The 18,324-nt window shown below is 40.5% G+C and overlaps 1 protein-coding gene across 1 annotated transcript in view; it reads left to right on the forward strand.

Annotated features, from left to right (window-relative positions):
- Positions 1 to 3,747: 3,747 nt before the first annotated feature.
- LOC141913998 (uncharacterized) overlaps positions 3,748 to 18,324 on the forward strand; it is a 69,503-nt gene continuing 54,926 nt past the window's right edge. Inside the window, exon 1 of the mRNA XM_074805241.1 lies at positions 3,748 to 4,132. Coding sequence (XP_074661342.1) covers positions 4,063 to 4,132 — 70 coding nt within the window. The 5' untranslated portion in view covers positions 3,748 to 4,062. The remainder of the gene's footprint in view (positions 4,133 to 18,324) is intronic.

Consider the following 18,324-nt stretch of genomic DNA (forward strand, 5'->3'; position numbering starts at 1 on the left):
AGATGAGAATGAGACAGAGAGATGAGAATGAGACAGAGAGCGAGACAGAGAGATGAGAATGAGACAGAGAGATGAGAATGAGACAGAGAGCGAGAGAATGTGACTGAGCGGGAGAATGAGACAGAGAGAGGAGAATGAGAAGAGGAGAATGAGGAGAGGAGGATGAGGAGAGAGAGGAGGATGAAAAGAATATGATGGCATATCACCTGGACGTCTTGGTTCCTTGTTGTTTTCTAATCCAGATTCTAGATGCCTCGAGCAGTTTTACATTTTTCAGTTCAAACACGTATTTATCCCAATAGCAGCGTCAGTTATGTCAGCGTGGACATAAAGTTCATTGTAACTGAAGTCAAGTTCTCCCAATATGTGTTCGTTTGTTTGTTTATCCTCTCTGCCCACACATATTTATCCAGTTCATCTGAAGTAGTCCTGATCAACAAACACAAACAAACGTCAATAGTTCCACCGTATCGATGACGAACGTCCTAAAAATATACATGAAACTTAATAGAATGATTTGAGGCCACCTATCAAACATACACAGTTAGAGTTAAGTCTAGTTACCGGTGTATCAGAGAAATGGCAATCTAAGGTAACACCCAAAATGAGGGTCAAATATTTTTTGTCTCCGATTTCGATGAAATTTATTACAGACATGTATTTCGTGGTGCTGATTACGAATCTGCAGGAATTTATCAGATCCAGGGCTCCCGAAACGAGAAATTCGAATTTTTAGGGGGCCCCCCTAAACTTTCAAAAGGCCTTGGACCCCAGAGTTTTCATGATATTCAAAATCTGATTGCAGATTTGGAATCAGCACCCCTGAAAATAGTAAGGACTAAAATTTTAAGCAAATTGAAGAGATTCGATTTTTTGGCCAAAAACGGCAAAAATCTAAGGAGTTTTTTTTCGGCGAAAAATTTTTTTTCTCTGATTCCTTCGAAACTTCGTAAGAAGATGTATTCTGGGATGTAGAATCTGGATCTGCAATTAGATTTTGAATCAGATTTCATCTTCATGGCCAAATTAGGGTTTCGATGGCCAAAATATGCACCCCAAAAATGGGGTACGAAGTCAAAAATTGTTTTTGCATTATTTTGATTAGATTAGGTAGAGACATGTTTTTTGGGGTGTTGATCACGAATATGAAATTAGTTTTTGGATCTGAAGCCCCTAGAATGAGAAATTCAGGATTTCTTGTTATGACCCCTAATTTTCGTCACTAATTTTGAGGAAATTTGGTCCAGAAATACGATATTTTATTTAACCGGAAGGTGGCATAGAACAAACAAACAAAGGAGAAGAAGAGCTAATTTGCATAAACAATGGGGGCTGAGAGAGGGAGATGAGATGTGAGGGAATGAGAGGCAAGTGAGGAAAGACAAGTGAGAGAGTGTGAGAGAGAGGGAGGGAGGGAAAGGGGAAGGGAGGGAGAGGGGGAGGGGAAGGGAGAGAGGGAGGGAGAGGGAGAGGAAGAGGGAGAGGGAGAGGTGAGAGACAAGTGAGGGGAGTGGGACGATCAGAAACGCTAATGTGTCAAATCTGGTATCTGTCTACATTTAATCAAATACAGTATTATCAAATAAGCTATGAAGGTCCAATGTTTACACACTCAATACAATAATGAGAAGGATATATTCACCTGGCCTTTTGACTGAATCCGAATTAGGTGCCGGAGATCTTCCAATGTTGTTGTAAATCCTTGAATGCTTTTCAAACACATTTTACGTTTAATCTGTTGGCAGCATCGCGCAAATATTTACGTCCATACTATTAGACGTTATGGTAAATCCTCGAGGCAGTTTTTACTCGCTATGACAAATTCCTTATGTCATGATAGTTCGTTTCGAGCGAAACTGCTGGTGAATTCGCACTTAGAATTTGCGGCTTCGAAGGTCCGTGTAGAGGCGAAATCGACGAAATGTCCAAGTCATCTATGATGTTCACGATGTCTTCAACGGTACTGAAATTAAAAATTAACAATAAACAATAAAGCAGACATCTAAACGGTGCCAGTGCAAATAAAAACTCGTAATAGGCTGGGCACAGTTGATCAGCAGTGACTCAAGTCAAAAGATTTTAGAATCTTTATGACAGGTTTGCTGAAAAGATTTATTGTATTTTCCTTTCCAACATTTTGGCTCCTACCAAATGACACTTTATGTGTATATTACAATTGCTCTATAACCTGGTGATTGACAATATCAAATCATCGACCGTAACTAAAACGAACTTGGGTAGAACTCTTTCGATATCAATACATACAACAGTTCAGATCGACGAGTTGATATAGATGTAATTGGGTTCGAGTCCCAATTATTCCAGCGGGTCAGAGGTTTATGGTGTAATACAAATTTCGACAAATACGCAACCAGTGATTTAATTTCTTCATTGGTCAAACGATTACGTAATTCAAGATTGCTGGGACAAATATCATTAAGACACTCAATTGAAAATAGAGATAATTTCCTTAGTTCACATAATTGATAAGCCGTCGCATATTTCACATAGTCGTTTCTGAACCGGCAAAAAACTTACGTTCAATGAGTTTGATTGGATACAATAACTAATTACAAAGATTCAAAGCCTAAACAATAAGTTTAATTGAAGACAATAAACTAATTTCAAAGATTCAGAGCCTGAACAATGAGTTTGATTGAAGACAATATTAAATTTCAAAGATTCAAAGCCTGAAAAATGAGTTTAAATGAAGACAATAACTAATTTCAAAGAGTCAAAGCAAAGACAATGAGTTCAATTGAAGACAATGACTTATTTTAAAGACTCAAAGCCTAAACAATGAATTAAATTGACAATAACTAATTCCATAGAAACAAAGCCCAAGCAAAGGGTTTAATTGAAGACAATAACTAATTTCATAGATTCAAAGCCCAAACAATGAGTTTAATTGAAGAAAATTGCTTGGTTCAAAAATTCAAAGCCCAAACGATGAATTCAATTGAAGACAATGTATAATTCCGAAGACTCAAAGCTTAAACAATTGAAATTGTATTCACGAGAGAAGTTTCAAATACCAGTAACTCGTAAGAGGCAGGTCCCTGTTAAACAATGCTGTGAGTCAAGTCAAATTTGTTTTTAAGGCAGGTCTTTTAAGTCGGTAGATTACCCAAAAGTGGTATTACCCTAAAATGTATACTCACTCCATTCGCTTATCGCAATCAACTCTGTTTTCCGTCAACATAGTATACACTAGTAAACCATTTTCTACTTCATTCGGATTATTTTTCTGAAAAACATTTAGAAAAAGCAACCGATTTAGAACCAAGGACGAGGTGAGGCTAAAAAGGGATGGATTGTCGTTTCTCGCAACAAAAGCTGAAATCAGTTCATTTCTATTCCTCTGCTGACAATTTGTGGTGTCCATAAAGTGCCTTTAGATCGATTAGAAATTCATTTTTGAATAGTACTCAACCAGTTACGTTTGAATCACGATCATTAGTTCAGTATCTTCAGTGTCGAACGATTTGAACCTGAGCGCCTGAAAAACGTTTTCTCCGAAGGGCTAGGTCAGGCACGAAAGTTCAGCGTTCGTTTTCAATCGAATTCGTCGTTCGGCATCTCGCGGAAAGATGGCGCATAGATCGTCATCATCCGGGAGCGGTGGTGGTGATGATAATCGCGTCTTGCTATCGTCACACGTCTTGCAGCGCGTTACCAGGGGCAACCGCATCATCGGAGGCAGGAGCGAGTCGCCGTTGACGAATTCAGAACACTGAACGCCACCGACGTAGAAGCATCGCCGCAACAACATTACGATATACGATATCGTGAAACTTTAGAAAACTCGACGAAGAGCTCTGAATTCAAGTAGCTCCTCACGCGGCGGGTATTTGCAAGAGAAAGAACAGAAAAACTAACAGTCGCGATTTCGTAAACGCGGAAAAGACGAAAAAAAGATCTCGGATATCGACGACCACAGAATTTCAAGAAAGCTGCAAAAGGTACCGAAGGCTCTAATATCGTTACGTGAAGGATTTACTAAGAGAAAAGAGGGATAAAAAGATTCAAAAGTTAAGCGAAAGTCCGCAAAAAACAACAGAAATGATGTCTTCGAAAACGGTCGTAGTATGCTTGTGTTTGGCGCTGCTGGTTTCGTCAGCTCCGGTCCCAGGTAAGAGGTCTATTTTTGATTTAATGTCCTTCTTTGTTTTTTTTTTTCTTATTCATGATAATGGAAACCAGTTGTATGCGGATCGGATCCCATTGTATTAAATGCTGGTCCTACTCATTTTTTTTGAATGATTTATCTATTTTTTATGTATCCGTTTTTGGATTCTCGTTCAATATTAAATGTCCCTTGTACTTTTGAATGCAGCGTTTAAAAAAAAAAAAACAGAAAATCGATGATACAAAGCATATTTTTCTCAGGGTGGTAAAGCACGCTAAGTGCCCCTGAACGAATACGATTAGCATCTTCTATTTTCGGAAAAAGAACAATCTTGAAAATCTTGTTCAAAATCAACCGAAAAAAGACGACCACTGATGAAACACCCTGCGCACACCGAAAATAGAAATAGTCCGTCACGTTTCTCCGTATACCTGAAAATGACTAATACGCGAATCGTCTAACGGAGTCGTTAACACCGAGGAACATTTCGCACCCCTTTTCTTTCTAAGCCCGGTATTTCACAGCGGAACAGGGATCCGCAACTTTTGTCATGTGAATAAAATGGAAAGTCAATCGTAATTATGGCAGAATTGAATAGGTCTCGTAGACTACGCCCTGTCGCTGGTCAAACGCGATAAGTGATTTATACAACAGATCCTCGAAGTCGGTCCCCCCCGAAAAAAAACTAGATTGTTTCGATTGTTTATCGCCATCCGCATATAACGTAGTTCAAAATTCAGAGAGCCATAATCTCAAATATCAACATCTCATTAAGGTTGGAAATTCGAAATAAATGGTAGGAACAGAAACGATGGTTTCAGTAAACACAAAAACCTAAAATGCATGTATAAAGAAGTTCAACCTAAGATCAACTAGTCATTTAAAAATCGCATGATTATTACAACAGGAATTGAAGTATGAATTATAGGTCTACGCAGTGTAATAAGTAAATTCTTTCAATTTGAATTTATCCTTAATTAGAATATTAGATTATTTTAACTGATAATTATGCCAAGATGATATTCTAATTAAAGGAAAATTTATATTTTTGACAATTCGATCTTTCAACGCTGTTGAATTGGAAAAACGGCGGATGATTTTTGGAAGATTGCGCATGATAACACGATTATTTGACACGCCCTGTAAAAATTTCGACTCGATTTTCAATGGTTCGAAAATTCAAAGTTTCCAGCGAAGATCGGTTCGAATGTTAACCGCCACCGCGAATACAAACGGTTTAGCAATTCAAAATTAGAAATAAGCGGTCGCTACGGTCGGAATATTCAAATCATTTCGTAGGAGAACGGTTTGAATATTTGAATATTCCGCATCGTCAGTAGTAGAGGAACGATTGTCGTCGTAAGTCTCTCATCGCCGCCACCGACGAACGACTGCCACGGCTAATGAATTTCTAATGGAAAATGTAAAGCGCTCGTGTCTGGAAAGCCAACCCGCTTAATTATCGCCAAAACGTCAACGCAAACACTTTAGCAGTCGAGTCCGCGCGCTGACTAAACACGCCGGGTGTTTGTTATAGTCGCGCGCGAATATGGCGCGGTTTAGTTTACATATTAAACGGCGCCCGCGACATGACGGGTTCATTGCTCGATTAAATGATTCATCGAAGATCTCTGTGATTTTTTGACGATTTGAATTCGAACTGTTCGTCGTCGCTGTTCAACTCGGGCAAAAATGGGATTTCATTCTGATGGTCGGTTCAGTTCCACATCAGTCACGTTTGTTTAATTTCACTGTGGATCCGGTTCCACAGTTGTGTGTGCGTGTTTACTTCGATTTTGGATCCGGTTCCACAGTTATGTGGGTTTAATTTCACTGTGGACTCACTTCCACAGATGCGTGTACTTAATTTGCCTCTGGATTCAGTTCAACAGTTGTATGAGATTAACGCCACTGTGGATGCAATTCCACAGTTGTGTTGGATTGATTTGACTCCGACCAGTTCCACAGTTCCAATTATTAAATACTGTAGATCCAATTGTACAGTTTTTCGGGTTTACTATGTCTCCGAATTCAGTTCCACTGTTGTGTGGGTTTAATTTAACCGTGGGTGCAGTTCCGTGGTTTTGCGGGCCCAATTTGCCCTGGGACCCGGATCCAAAGTTGCAAGGTTTTCATTTGACACTTGTATTTAGAACAGATTGGTTGTATAGAACCATTTTTCAGAATTGTTACCTTAACGAATGCACTTAGAGATCGATCCGAATTGAGCTTTTAGGAGGATATACAAGAAACATTTCGCCACCCTTAAAAAACCGTGGACCAAAGCGAATACGTCGAGCAAAAAAAAAAATCCTACATCGCTCGAATGCCGCGTTACGAGAAGGCAAACAAACAACATCAAAAACCCGGCGAATCGATACGGAACCGACAAGTCGGTGTTCATCGAGAACGCAAATTGCCGCCGATTTGTCTTTTGAACGACGTCCCTAGCGTGACAGGCGGATATTTTATTGCAAAAACCAGCATCAAACGCGCAGTACGTATGAGAACGCAGCCGACCGATATAGGCTATTTTTAGCCGAGTCCGGATCTGCGTCGATTATAGATTGGCGCAGTCGATATATACAACCGAGGACTCGGGAGTTATTTTTCTTTTCATTCACTCGAACTACGGAGTTAGTTTAGTTAAGAAAAACCACAATCCCGACGAAAAACTATGCCGAGTAGTGACGCTAGTAATTAGAACTTAGTGTATCGCGAATATTGACGGTCGCCCCGAGAGACACGTATAATTCGCGGAACGTCGAATTAGCGAAGTAACTCGAATCGAGGGGTGTGGACGGGAAGGCACCGTCGTGTATAGCTGATACGCGCGCACCTGAGCCCGACAGATTAACGGAATTCTCTACACCGCGACGGTTCGAGCGCCTCTGGCTAACGCGGCTTAATAGACGGCGTTTATTCAAAAAGACGACATCGGAATCGTCTCCCCAGCGCGCTGGGTAAACTCATAATAATCTCAAGTATGCTGCAGGTGACTGTGTCGGGTGAAGGTAGCTATTACGGAAAATTCCATGGTGTTATGATGATAAAGATGGCCGCTATATAGCCCCTTTTCCCGCTAGGGCGCTCGTCGTCACTCCTATATGAAATCGGTCCTTTATTCGATAATTTTGACCGGCTATATTCTTTGAATTATTTACATTTTCACGATATCGTTGGCGACCGTCGTGTTGAGGAGGGTATCGGTCAAATATTCTACGGTAAGATGTTTGGGTCCGCTGGACCGTTAGAGGCTGGGCAACACAGCCGCGTTCAGAAAGGTCTAGCAATACGCACAAGTGTCAAAATGCAATTGCGTTGTATGCACAGCATAAATCAAGTGAAGTACAATATATTGCGTCTATTATTTTGGGAAATAGTTGGATAAAATGTTTTTGACTTACATTTTGATAATGTTGACTTGTTTCATTATGCTTGTTGCGTTCACTTTGCTCCGAAGTCAAGCGATGGCAGCCTAAAAGAAAGAAAATACTGTTTCATGAAAAAAATGATTGGAAAAAATGCACGCATGCAGATAGTAAATAGGAAAATCACTCGAATTATTTTATCGACTAGTCTGAGTATCGAATCGATGATCTCTCGTTAAAAAGGGCTCGAACCAGATTCACCGAGACTGCTCGAAGCACATTCGAGTCGAATTGAGGACAAACCACGGTGTTATGATATGTATGATTATAATGAAGTGGAGACAATGATGATAATCTATTCGCTTATACAACGCGGAACTAATGAAAAGTAATAGCCGCGTTACATACATTACAAAAACAATAAATACGATAGATCATTCCCGTTAGAATAAGAAATTATGAAGAACAGCTAATAAGAAAGTAGTGACTCTTCGACTTAATTATATTAAGTATTTCCAAAACTAATCGTCTGTGTAATAAGAAATGATTTTTAGAGAGTTTTCGAAAAGGCTCATACAATCGATTCGAAACTACTAGCTTAGTTTCAAGAAATGGCTCAAAGAATTAGGTATAAACGTCACTACTGTCTTAGTTCAAAAATGGCAATTAAAATTGAGTGGAAGCGTCACTATACGCTATATAATATATCCAATAGTTATATAATATCGATAATAATTTAGTTATATAATATCTACATAATAGTTATACAACATTTTACTATCGCAATTGTGGCATTTTTCTTCGATTTAATCATAGAAAATTAATCGTCTACTTCTTAGGCGAAGTTAAAGCCGATTAGACAACAATCCGACTCTCGGTTTCCCTTAAATGATGTCTTCGCGCTATGAAATGCTGCACAGTCAGGACTTACATATATGTTAACACCAGTCTAAGACCTTTTCGGTTCTATAGCCAATCCATCGATTTAGAGTCAGCGTATAATACTGGTTTTAAAATGAACTTTTACCTTGTTTATTCTACTGATTGGAGCTATCCACAAACACGGTTTGGAAAACAACCATTCGCAAATGCATGTTCCGAGATTCAAGTAGTCAAACTTCGACGCAAAACATAGTTAAAACGTAGCAGATTCCTCCGTGGAAAAACTGAGTATTCGAAAATGGCGTGAACACAGAATGGCCGTACTACGGTACATACAAATACGACTGCCTGACCCGAACGTTAATCACGTGAAACTTTAATCTCATTCAGCCGCTATATAATGTTAGAATACGCTATACCTTTGTATACCGCGAATTGAAAAGCCCGCCTTACCTTACGATTTCAGACAAAATAAGAACGCGCCCTGTCGCAAAGTCGTAACTCGAGCCGGAAAAACAGTATTAAATCTTAAAACCACCGTTTGAATTGTCGATATTAGCTCTAGAACTTTAAAGACGTTCTTTGACCGGTCTTAAATCTAAGCTACGACGACGCCATTGGATTTTAGGGCTCGTTTTATAGTCCGATACTAAACCCTAAGCCAAGCTGTCAAGATATTGGAGAAAATTGACAAAAACTCAGATTCTGTATATTTTGAGGTCTTCGTAGACCTCCAATACACGTTTATTGTTTGGCCCGGGTCACCAGTGGCCCTATGGTAAAACAAAGCGGCCTAAGAGTTCCAGATTAAAGCTAAAGTTGTTAGGTCGGTTATAGAACTAAGACGGCCGTTTGGTCTTAAATCTACGCTAGGCATAACTGAATAACTTGTATCGGGGAAAAAGGGGTCCCAAAACGTAAGACTAGCCTTAGGTTGTTAGACTAACGATAGAACTAAGATCGGCGTAGATGCGGGTTTCAAATCTAAGCGGATGCAACTGAATTTCGGACATCATTCCATGTAAACCTGATGTAAAATATTCTGCTTAATTCGGATTTCTCGCGAACCAGTTTCAAACTATCCGAACGCGAAGGCTCCTAAACAACATTTATTTCGAAATCAATTCATTCCCTGATATTCGCGTGTATTCGTGAAAACGGTTCGTTAAACAAACGGCCGATTACGCGCGGCCTGCGATAGATGATCAAATAAGGATACGGCGCATAGTTTATTGCGTTAGACGTCAATATTGGTTTGTGGCCACACAATATTGACACACGCAGATCACACACACCACACAGACAGCGCCGAACGAACCACAGAGAAAACTCATAACATTTTCATAACTTGATCGCGGCGGTGAATCCCTCCGGGCTGTCTGTCTGTTTCATCGATGTAGGGTCGTTGTAAGCGACGCGCGAATAGCCGCGATAAAAATGCAATTTCAACAGTCATTTTTTAGGGGAATGATATCGCTGACTTATAATGAACGTAGTATAGCCGTTGATGCAAAACCTCGGCCAACGATGATGGAGATAGCGATGAACACCGTTTTTCGTGCACGACATACCTTAATCAACGCTAGGTTGTTCTATATCGTTCGGATACCAAGTTTCTTCGTGACTACGACTGAAGGATATTTGATTGGAAATATGGAAATTATCAAGCTACTAACACCTGACATTAGAAGTGTCATCAGCTTATTTAAAAAAAAACTGATCGTCCACACTTCACACGTGTTGAATAACTGATGTGAGACATTTCTATTTGAAAATGAAATATCACCAGATATCAGACATTTTATTAGCACATTCTCGTAAACTTACTGATCGTCTCACGTGTGCTCAGTGCTTCATCTGAGACAGTTTTGAATGAAAATGAATCACGGACACCAGATATTTACTGAGACAATTTATCGACACACTTTGAAAAAGTTCTGAACCGGATATTCATAAGCGCAATGCACGGTAGTTGCAGTTGCGGGCATCGCGTAGTGTACAGAGTTCACAAAAATGTCAAACTCGGGTGAAGGTGGCAATTTTTGCCGCGGCCTCGAAGATAAGAGGGTATAAGGCGATATACCGATAGTCGAGATAGATATCGGTGCAAAACCGATAGCAATTTGCACATCGAAGAAATCTCGAGCCCGTCAACTCTACGTCAACTCTCTTCCCGGGAAACTTGTAATTCTTATCTATATTTTCACGCTCGAAGAGCTATACTAACCGCCCGACACGCGGCAAAAACAAACGGCAAACACTGGCTTATCAGGCCCGATGATCAGCTCGTTTATGACGGTCGTTCGTTTATAGATCGCGGTCGAGATGCTTTTAAGCGGAGTCGAAATTCCGACGAGCCGTTTTTCGAAATTGAAGCTCAAAAAGCGATTAACCATCGGCTCCGTATTGAAAGATGTCGGAGATTGAAGTAAACGCGATGCGCGATATTCGTGAAATAAGTTGGCATTTCGAATTCGAACCTTCGACCTTTTCGACAATCGGGTGTAATTGTCGTCACAACGCCGTGGCGAAGGCGATCTGCTGCGAGAATTGTAACAGGGATCCGGGACACCGGCTAACTCGACAGATGGCGCGGCGAGCAGTTGGTCTTATAGATTGTGTTCTGCTCGTAATGTTTTAGGTGATGAACCTACTGAATGAAAACCGTGAAAATATTTTGAATTTTTATTCTTTTGGCAATCTCGATAATCTAAAAAATCCTACGATCCACTTTGCAAAAAAGACTTAGACATATATAGATCACTCCAATAATTAGTATGATGTAAATAGTGTATGTATATACTGTTAATAACTTTTTTATATTTTATTAAGGCAAGTTTATATAATCTGTTAATTGTAAATATTGTATACTTTATATAAGGCACCCTCCATGTACCATAGAAATGGTTGGAGTGTAAATAAAATCCCAATGCTTATGCCGTCGAAATCTGTTCATTATTGATAAGCTTTTAACTGAACATTTAAGCCGCTGAATCTATACATTATTTCAGGAGCCGCCGAAATATGCATTAAATTTGATTTTTTACTCTACTCGAAAGAAAGCTCATTTCAACTAAAAGGCAATTGGTCGAGTAAATACTATCAACACCTGTTGGATCATTGCTTGACAAAAGTCTCGATTGCCAGAGTCGGCTTCCAAAATGATAAGAAAAATAACGAGATATAGAAATGTTTAGAAACGTAGAATTTAAACAGTAGGATCAACCAAGAAAACGAGAAATCGGATATTTAGACGAAAATATCAAGACGTTTTTTCCCTTATAATGATTACTGGTTTGAGTTATGGACTAAATTCAATGGAAAGCACCTTCGAACATTCTATCGCAGTGAAAAGGGCGCTGTAGAAATCAAATTACTTTTACTTAGCTACGATGTAATGAGGTGACAAAATTCACTCGATTTGCTTTTAACGTAAATTCCGAGTAATTTGCCGCAAGACCTAACCGAGATCGAACGGTGGCTACGTGTCGGGTCACCGCACGACGCAACCGGTGTAATCTTAATAATCTCGTCGCGTCGGGGCGAGGGCAACGAAGATGAAACGGCGGCTAAATAGCCACCGGTTCGCGTCAAACTTTTGAACCCGACCGCCTCCTAAATACTCGACGCCGTATCGTCGACGCGGGCGTGATTAGATTACATACGTTCTTGTCAGCAGTTTCGTCCTTCGATAAATGACACCTTATTATTATATTCGATACCGATTCGACTTCAGCGGCGAGCTTACTTAATCTTATATAATTCGTGTACGCGAGTCGCATATACGGCAACGTTACTGAAAGAAATCAAAGCTTTATAGGAAAAATGTCGAATCTGCACGGGCGTCAAATGCCGGATATCGTTTTTTCGATACTTATTGCGCCACCGTATTTCTAAATCAAGATTTTTTAGGTTTGGCTCGATACATTTCTGATTGATGATGAACTGCACAAGATCACGCCATACGTTGGATATTTTATCGGCGCATTTTCAAAAACTGATCGTCCACACTCCAAGCGCGATAAGGACTTCACCTGAGACAATTTTAATCGAAGATGAACTACGAACGCCAGACATTTTTTCAGCTAACTTTTGAAAGCTGATCGCCCGCACATTTCACGTGTTCAGCGCTTCACCCTAGACATTCATGATTGAAAATGGACGACAAACACCAGATAGACATTTTATCAGCACATTTTCAAAAACTGATCATCCAGTCTTGAGGCGGTGCTTTCCCCTGAGACATTCTTAATTGAGAATGAACTACAGACACCAGACATAAGACATTTTATCAGCTCACTTTTGAAAACTGATCGTCTAGACCTTACATATTGTGTTCAGATCTTCACCCGAGATATTTTTGATTAAAAAGAAAAACTTCAAACACCAGACATTATACATTTAACGGCGCGCTTTCAAAATCTGATCGTCCGCACTTCACGTGTGTTCAGATCTTTTCCCGAGACATTTTTGATTGAAAATGAACAACAAACACCGGACATTTTATCAGCACACTTTTGCAAACCGATCGTCCATATCGTGCGCAATTGCGTTCAGACATTAAGCCGATACATTTTTGATTGAAAAAATAACTACAAAAACCGGTCATAAAACATTCGCGATAGAACTTTACCAAAAAAAAAAAATCGACGAATGTCTTGGTTTCGGACCGTATATGAACATTTCCAACCGTAAGTCGACAACAAGAAAATTGGAATCTTCCGAACGCGCATACGCGCACGGGTGCGGCCGTACCGATATGCCAAACGCACGTTAACAGGCTAAATGCGCATTGTACTGTCGTGAGCACGCGTTGACGTCATCACGACTCAATTAAGTCTCACGTAACGGCCTTCTACCTAGGGTAATAATTCCGTACTAACAACAATAACAACAACAGCGAGCAGAAATCTGTATCAATCATATAAACCGTGTTTATTTATAGGATTATTACGTGACTATTATCATACTCGGGATTGAGCTAATTAGCACGATCGCCTAGATGAATCGTGCGGTTCGTCGAAATACCAGATCGCGATACGGTTTCTTATTTCAGACGCGAGCGTGTTGGATTGAAATTCTAGTTCAGCCTCTTCGGTGATTACCCGGGTGTACCCGTGTTTTTGAGAACCGTGAGTTTGAGTGAAATTAGTTTTCAATATACGCGAGTATCATCGGGCTGAAATTCGGGGTATTCAAGGCGTCATCTTCGTAATACGCAAATCTTTGTAAAATATCCTAATACATGTAATTATGATGATTATGATAATGTTGACCATGATAATGTGTTTTTTTTCAAGCAAACCTGTCAGAACGCTTAATGAAGTTTCTTCAGATGGTTCCTAAAATAGATCACTGCATGAAATGGCAAACTTGGTGGACAGGAAGCTTGCCATTAGAACAATCCATAGGCGACAACGATTCTCAGGATCTTCACGAAGGTGCAGACCGGTTCCTGGTCTGATAAATGACCCCTAAGCGCCTTGTAGCTGCTCTGATGTTACTTCCCCCCATGGAGAGATGACTGATACATGGACTAGCATTTATAGGCTGCGGTAATGATACTAGTTCAAACGAAAGTGCCGTTGGACCTTGAATCACAGTAAAGAAGGCCCTATAGAATTTCAATTACTTTTACTATCACTATCAGTTCCCTAATTATCAAAGCTTCATCGTAGAATGTTTGAGATTAGTTGTTTAGCGCGCGCTACTATATTACCATCTAATTAGAGGCGTCTAAATTTAGCGGCTTAAGTCCAACAATCTGTAAGCGTAACATATAGCGCAAGCGCCTGGAGGTCTTCCAGTGTCTAAAAGCCGATTAGTTACGACGATATTATACAATACCCACGTCCGTACCCCGAAGTGACATTCGATAATCGACATCCGATGTACGACGTACGTCCCTATTTGTAGATGCAGCTCTGGAAATCGACCGCGATTGTTGACGCGAATCGAAAATCGATCGACGCGTATTGTCGAATCGTCGCAGGTAAACGCATAGAATCGACGATCGATTTTCGATACGGCGCCGGAAACCCGAAGCGCTCGCTGCTCGTCGTCGGTAACGGGGAGCACGAACATTAGCGACGCGGGTAAAACCCTTTGTCTCAGAGCACGACGCTTCGACGAGTAGCCGTTCGATAACAAGTTTTATGGACCCCGATGTTTTTGTTTGCAAAATCGACCGAAGACTCGCGATTTCGAGGATTTTCTCCGTCGAGTCGGCCGACTTCTTTTTTCTTGTACACGTTTTTAGAATATTCGATTTAAGATATGACGGAACAATCTGGGTTAAGATTTAACTCGGAGTTGCCCGATTGAAAAACTAAGTTTCATCTCCGAGTTAACTTACAATGGAACTGTAAGTCGAACTGGTTCAATAAGTTTTATCAACATACCCACCACCTTTCAAAAATTCATCTTTCACTTATGTTCGAGAATTCGCCGAGACATTGTCAACGGAAAATGAACAGGATTAGACATTTTATCAGCACGCGTTCGAAAAATGATCGTCCACACTTCACATGTGTTCAGCGCTTCAACTGAGACATTTTCAATTGAAAATTAACTACAAACACCAGATATTGGACATTTTATCAGCGAATTTAGAGAAAAAGACTTCACATTTGTTCATTGCTTCATCCGAGACATTTTCAAATGGATATAAACTTCAGAAAACTGATATTAGACATTTCATCAGTACACTTTTAAAATCTGATCGTCCACACTTCACTTTGTGTTCAGTGCTCCACCTGAGACATTTTCAATTGAAAATGAACTACAAACATCGGATACTAGACATAATCAGTAGAACACATTAAAAAGGTCTTTAGTTTTCACACTATACACGCATAAAGTATGTGGAGGTATTTTTCCAAGGGCTTATCCAACCTTACGCACTATATAACGGTGAATGTCTTTAGGGATGGTTCAAGGCTGCATCGTAAATTACACCCAGAATCCGCCTGACGACATTCGCGCGGATCCACAGTTTCTAAACAACTCTATACGTCATCGGTAGACAGCGTTGAACGTCTCTCTAATATACTTCAGAATCGCTCGTAATAGCCGCGCGCGTTCATAATTCCATTTTCCTCAACGGCGCGGATTCGTTTTGCTACTGCTTAAGTTATCGGAAAATTGGAAAAAAACCTAAACTCCCAATAAGAGAGTTTCTCGGAATTCGCTTTGTGCGCTCATCGACGGCGCACGTATAGACTCGCGACTCGAGTTCTGATAAAGCTGCAGCGATGGAGTCTTCTCACGGACGCGATGAACCAGCAACGTTAACGAACGAATTCGATAATTTCGCCAAGTGCTTCTTTTCAGTATCGGAATATTTTTTTGGTTCGTATTGGATTTTTTGTTTCGGTTCGCATCTCGAAGAGAGAAGATGTGATGATGATGATTACGGATGCTTTTTAAACCGGAGCTGAATGTGGATTCCATCATAAGAGCGAAGCGAGTGGTCATTTTTTTTACTCGGTCTAGGTCTGGACTGGTAGAATAATATTAATCTGGATTTGGCACATGTTACTTGAACGGGTTGTGTAGGCTCTGCCTCTTGTTGTAGGTAAAGATCAACTTAATAAAAATTCAATTCCGAGTTGGCGTCAGAGTAAGAGTTTGTGAAATACAGTAGATTCTGTCTCTTACTGCGGTAAAGTTGAGACTGGTAAAATTCTACCCCGAGTTGGTGTCGAATACTGAGTAAGAGTTTGTGAAATACAGTAGACTCTGTCTCTTACTGCGGTAAAGTTGAGACTGGTAAAATTCTACCCCGAATTGGTGTTAACACTGAGTAAGAGTTTGTGAAATACAGAAGACTCTGACTCTTACTGCGGTAAAGATGAGACCGGTAAAATTCTACCCCCTGTTTGTGTCTAATACACGAAGAAATAGAGTTTGAGAAATACAGTTAGACTTTACCCGATTGCGTTCACCAAGACAAGTAATCGATGCCGGGACCTTAAAGAAACTTTATGCGTATGTTCGGAATTGACAATATTGAATTCAAATTCCTATTTTCCCTCATTCCCGCAAACGATGCTTTATCATCAGCCGAAAGGGTGCGCTACGCTTTTTGATCCAGTTTTAAGGACAAACGCGCTTTCTTTTTTTAAATTAAAACCTAATTCGTAGAACGAATCGAAATCTGAATTACGTGACTTCCTCGTTCATCGCCTACTACAACAGCTACGCAACAAGTGTATTCGTCCTTTGTAGATGAAACTTATCTAATTTAAGCGCACAAAGGATCGTCTCATTTCCCGGAGGAGAAAATATAAAACGCTGCTCGCGATCAAAGAAACGCGACGATGTCGACGCTGTCGTAGCCGTCAGGCGTCTACAGCGATGAAACTAGCGCTTCCAATATCGGAAATATTTCGGCGACAGAGTTTGTTAACGAAACCTGACAATATATTTTTTTGCCTTTATTCCTCGCGCAGCGGGAGATGAAAAAGAGAGAATGTAGATAGCGAGATCAAGGGGTAGAGAGGGAAACTAGACCTAGCGGCGCTGTTTGTTGTTATGCGCGCCGAATATCTGGGACTATCGGATTGAATTTTCTTTTGGTTGGGTTTTCGCTCGGGCCATACATGTGTTCGGTGCACACCTGAGACATTTCTATAATTGAAAATGAACAAAAACACTAGGAATTAGATATTTTATCGGCACGCATCCAGAAATCGATCGTGCACACTTCACATTCGCTAACTTCACCCGAGACATATTCTGATTGGAATCGGCTTAAAAACACCAGATATTTGACATTTTTCATCAGCACACTTTCGAAACATAATCATTCGCATTTCGCGTGTGTTCAAAACTTCGCCTAATACATTTCTTAAATGGATATGAACTACAAACACCGGATATCAGACATTTTATGAATGAACACACTTTCAAAAAGTGCCTGCATATGCGATGTATACACAGTGCCTGCATACACTAATTATCATTATTATCATTACCTTTACTATGATACCCATTAAAACGTATGTTAACTGTCTAGTTTACTCGCTTGGTCACCACATCATTTAGAAAATACGAAAAGTATTTCTATTCGAATCTGATCAGTACCGAGTCGTTAGTGAAAAACCGCAATATCCATCGCATATATTTCATATCACTTACATGAATTTGTCTTCGTGAAATTGTCAGAGTCATTACGAACATATTTGTGACGGAAACCATAAGTGTACTCAGAACATGTAAACCACCATTTCCGCGCAGGCGCCGGCGAAAATGCAGCGACAAAAACGACGACGAAATTCGTCGGTGCTGTTAATTCGCGGCGCTAACGAATTCCGACAGGCAAACGATCGTAGGAACGTTCGGCGTTTAGTCCCCGCGCGCGCCGGCAGTCATTTCGTATTACCCGCAGGACTGTCAGCGCGGCGGCACCGGCGCGCCGTCGCGTTACACCGTTTTTCGTCTTCGTTAGTTTTTCGCGTTACCCTATATCCCGCGGGGATCGAAACGGCGGGCGACGGCGGGCGAACGGACGTATTGCGCCTCGCCTGATCGTCGTATCGACCGTGGGAAGTTACGTGGTAAAAAAGAAATCGCGTCCAGCTGCCGAACACGCGGTTCTGTCTGTGAGGCGAATATCGTTTTCCGTTATTGCGTCTTTCGTTTCGTTTTGGTCGGTACGTTTCACTGTCGGATCTCGGTTCTCGTTAAAAAGCGCTATAAATCAATTATCATCCCGCCGTGGTTCGGGTTCGCGACGAAACAGCGGTGGTTTTTGCGCACAGATATCGACTGAAGAAGAAAGCGCGTCCAATTTTGATTAGATGCTCGCTCGAGCTTCGGGGCCAATAAAGTACTTCAATAGTTTGTGAAACTAAATTAAGATGCTTTTAATGAACGAAAAAAGTGTACAGTATATCGAGTAAAAATGTCCGTCAAGTCAAATTAAACTCAAATATATCT

The sequence above is a fragment of the Tubulanus polymorphus genome, chromosome 12 (assembly GCF_964204645.1).
Source record: "Tubulanus polymorphus chromosome 12, tnTubPoly1.2, whole genome shotgun sequence".
Taxonomy (NCBI): domain Eukaryota; kingdom Metazoa; phylum Nemertea; class Palaeonemertea; order Tubulaniformes; family Tubulanidae; genus Tubulanus; species Tubulanus polymorphus.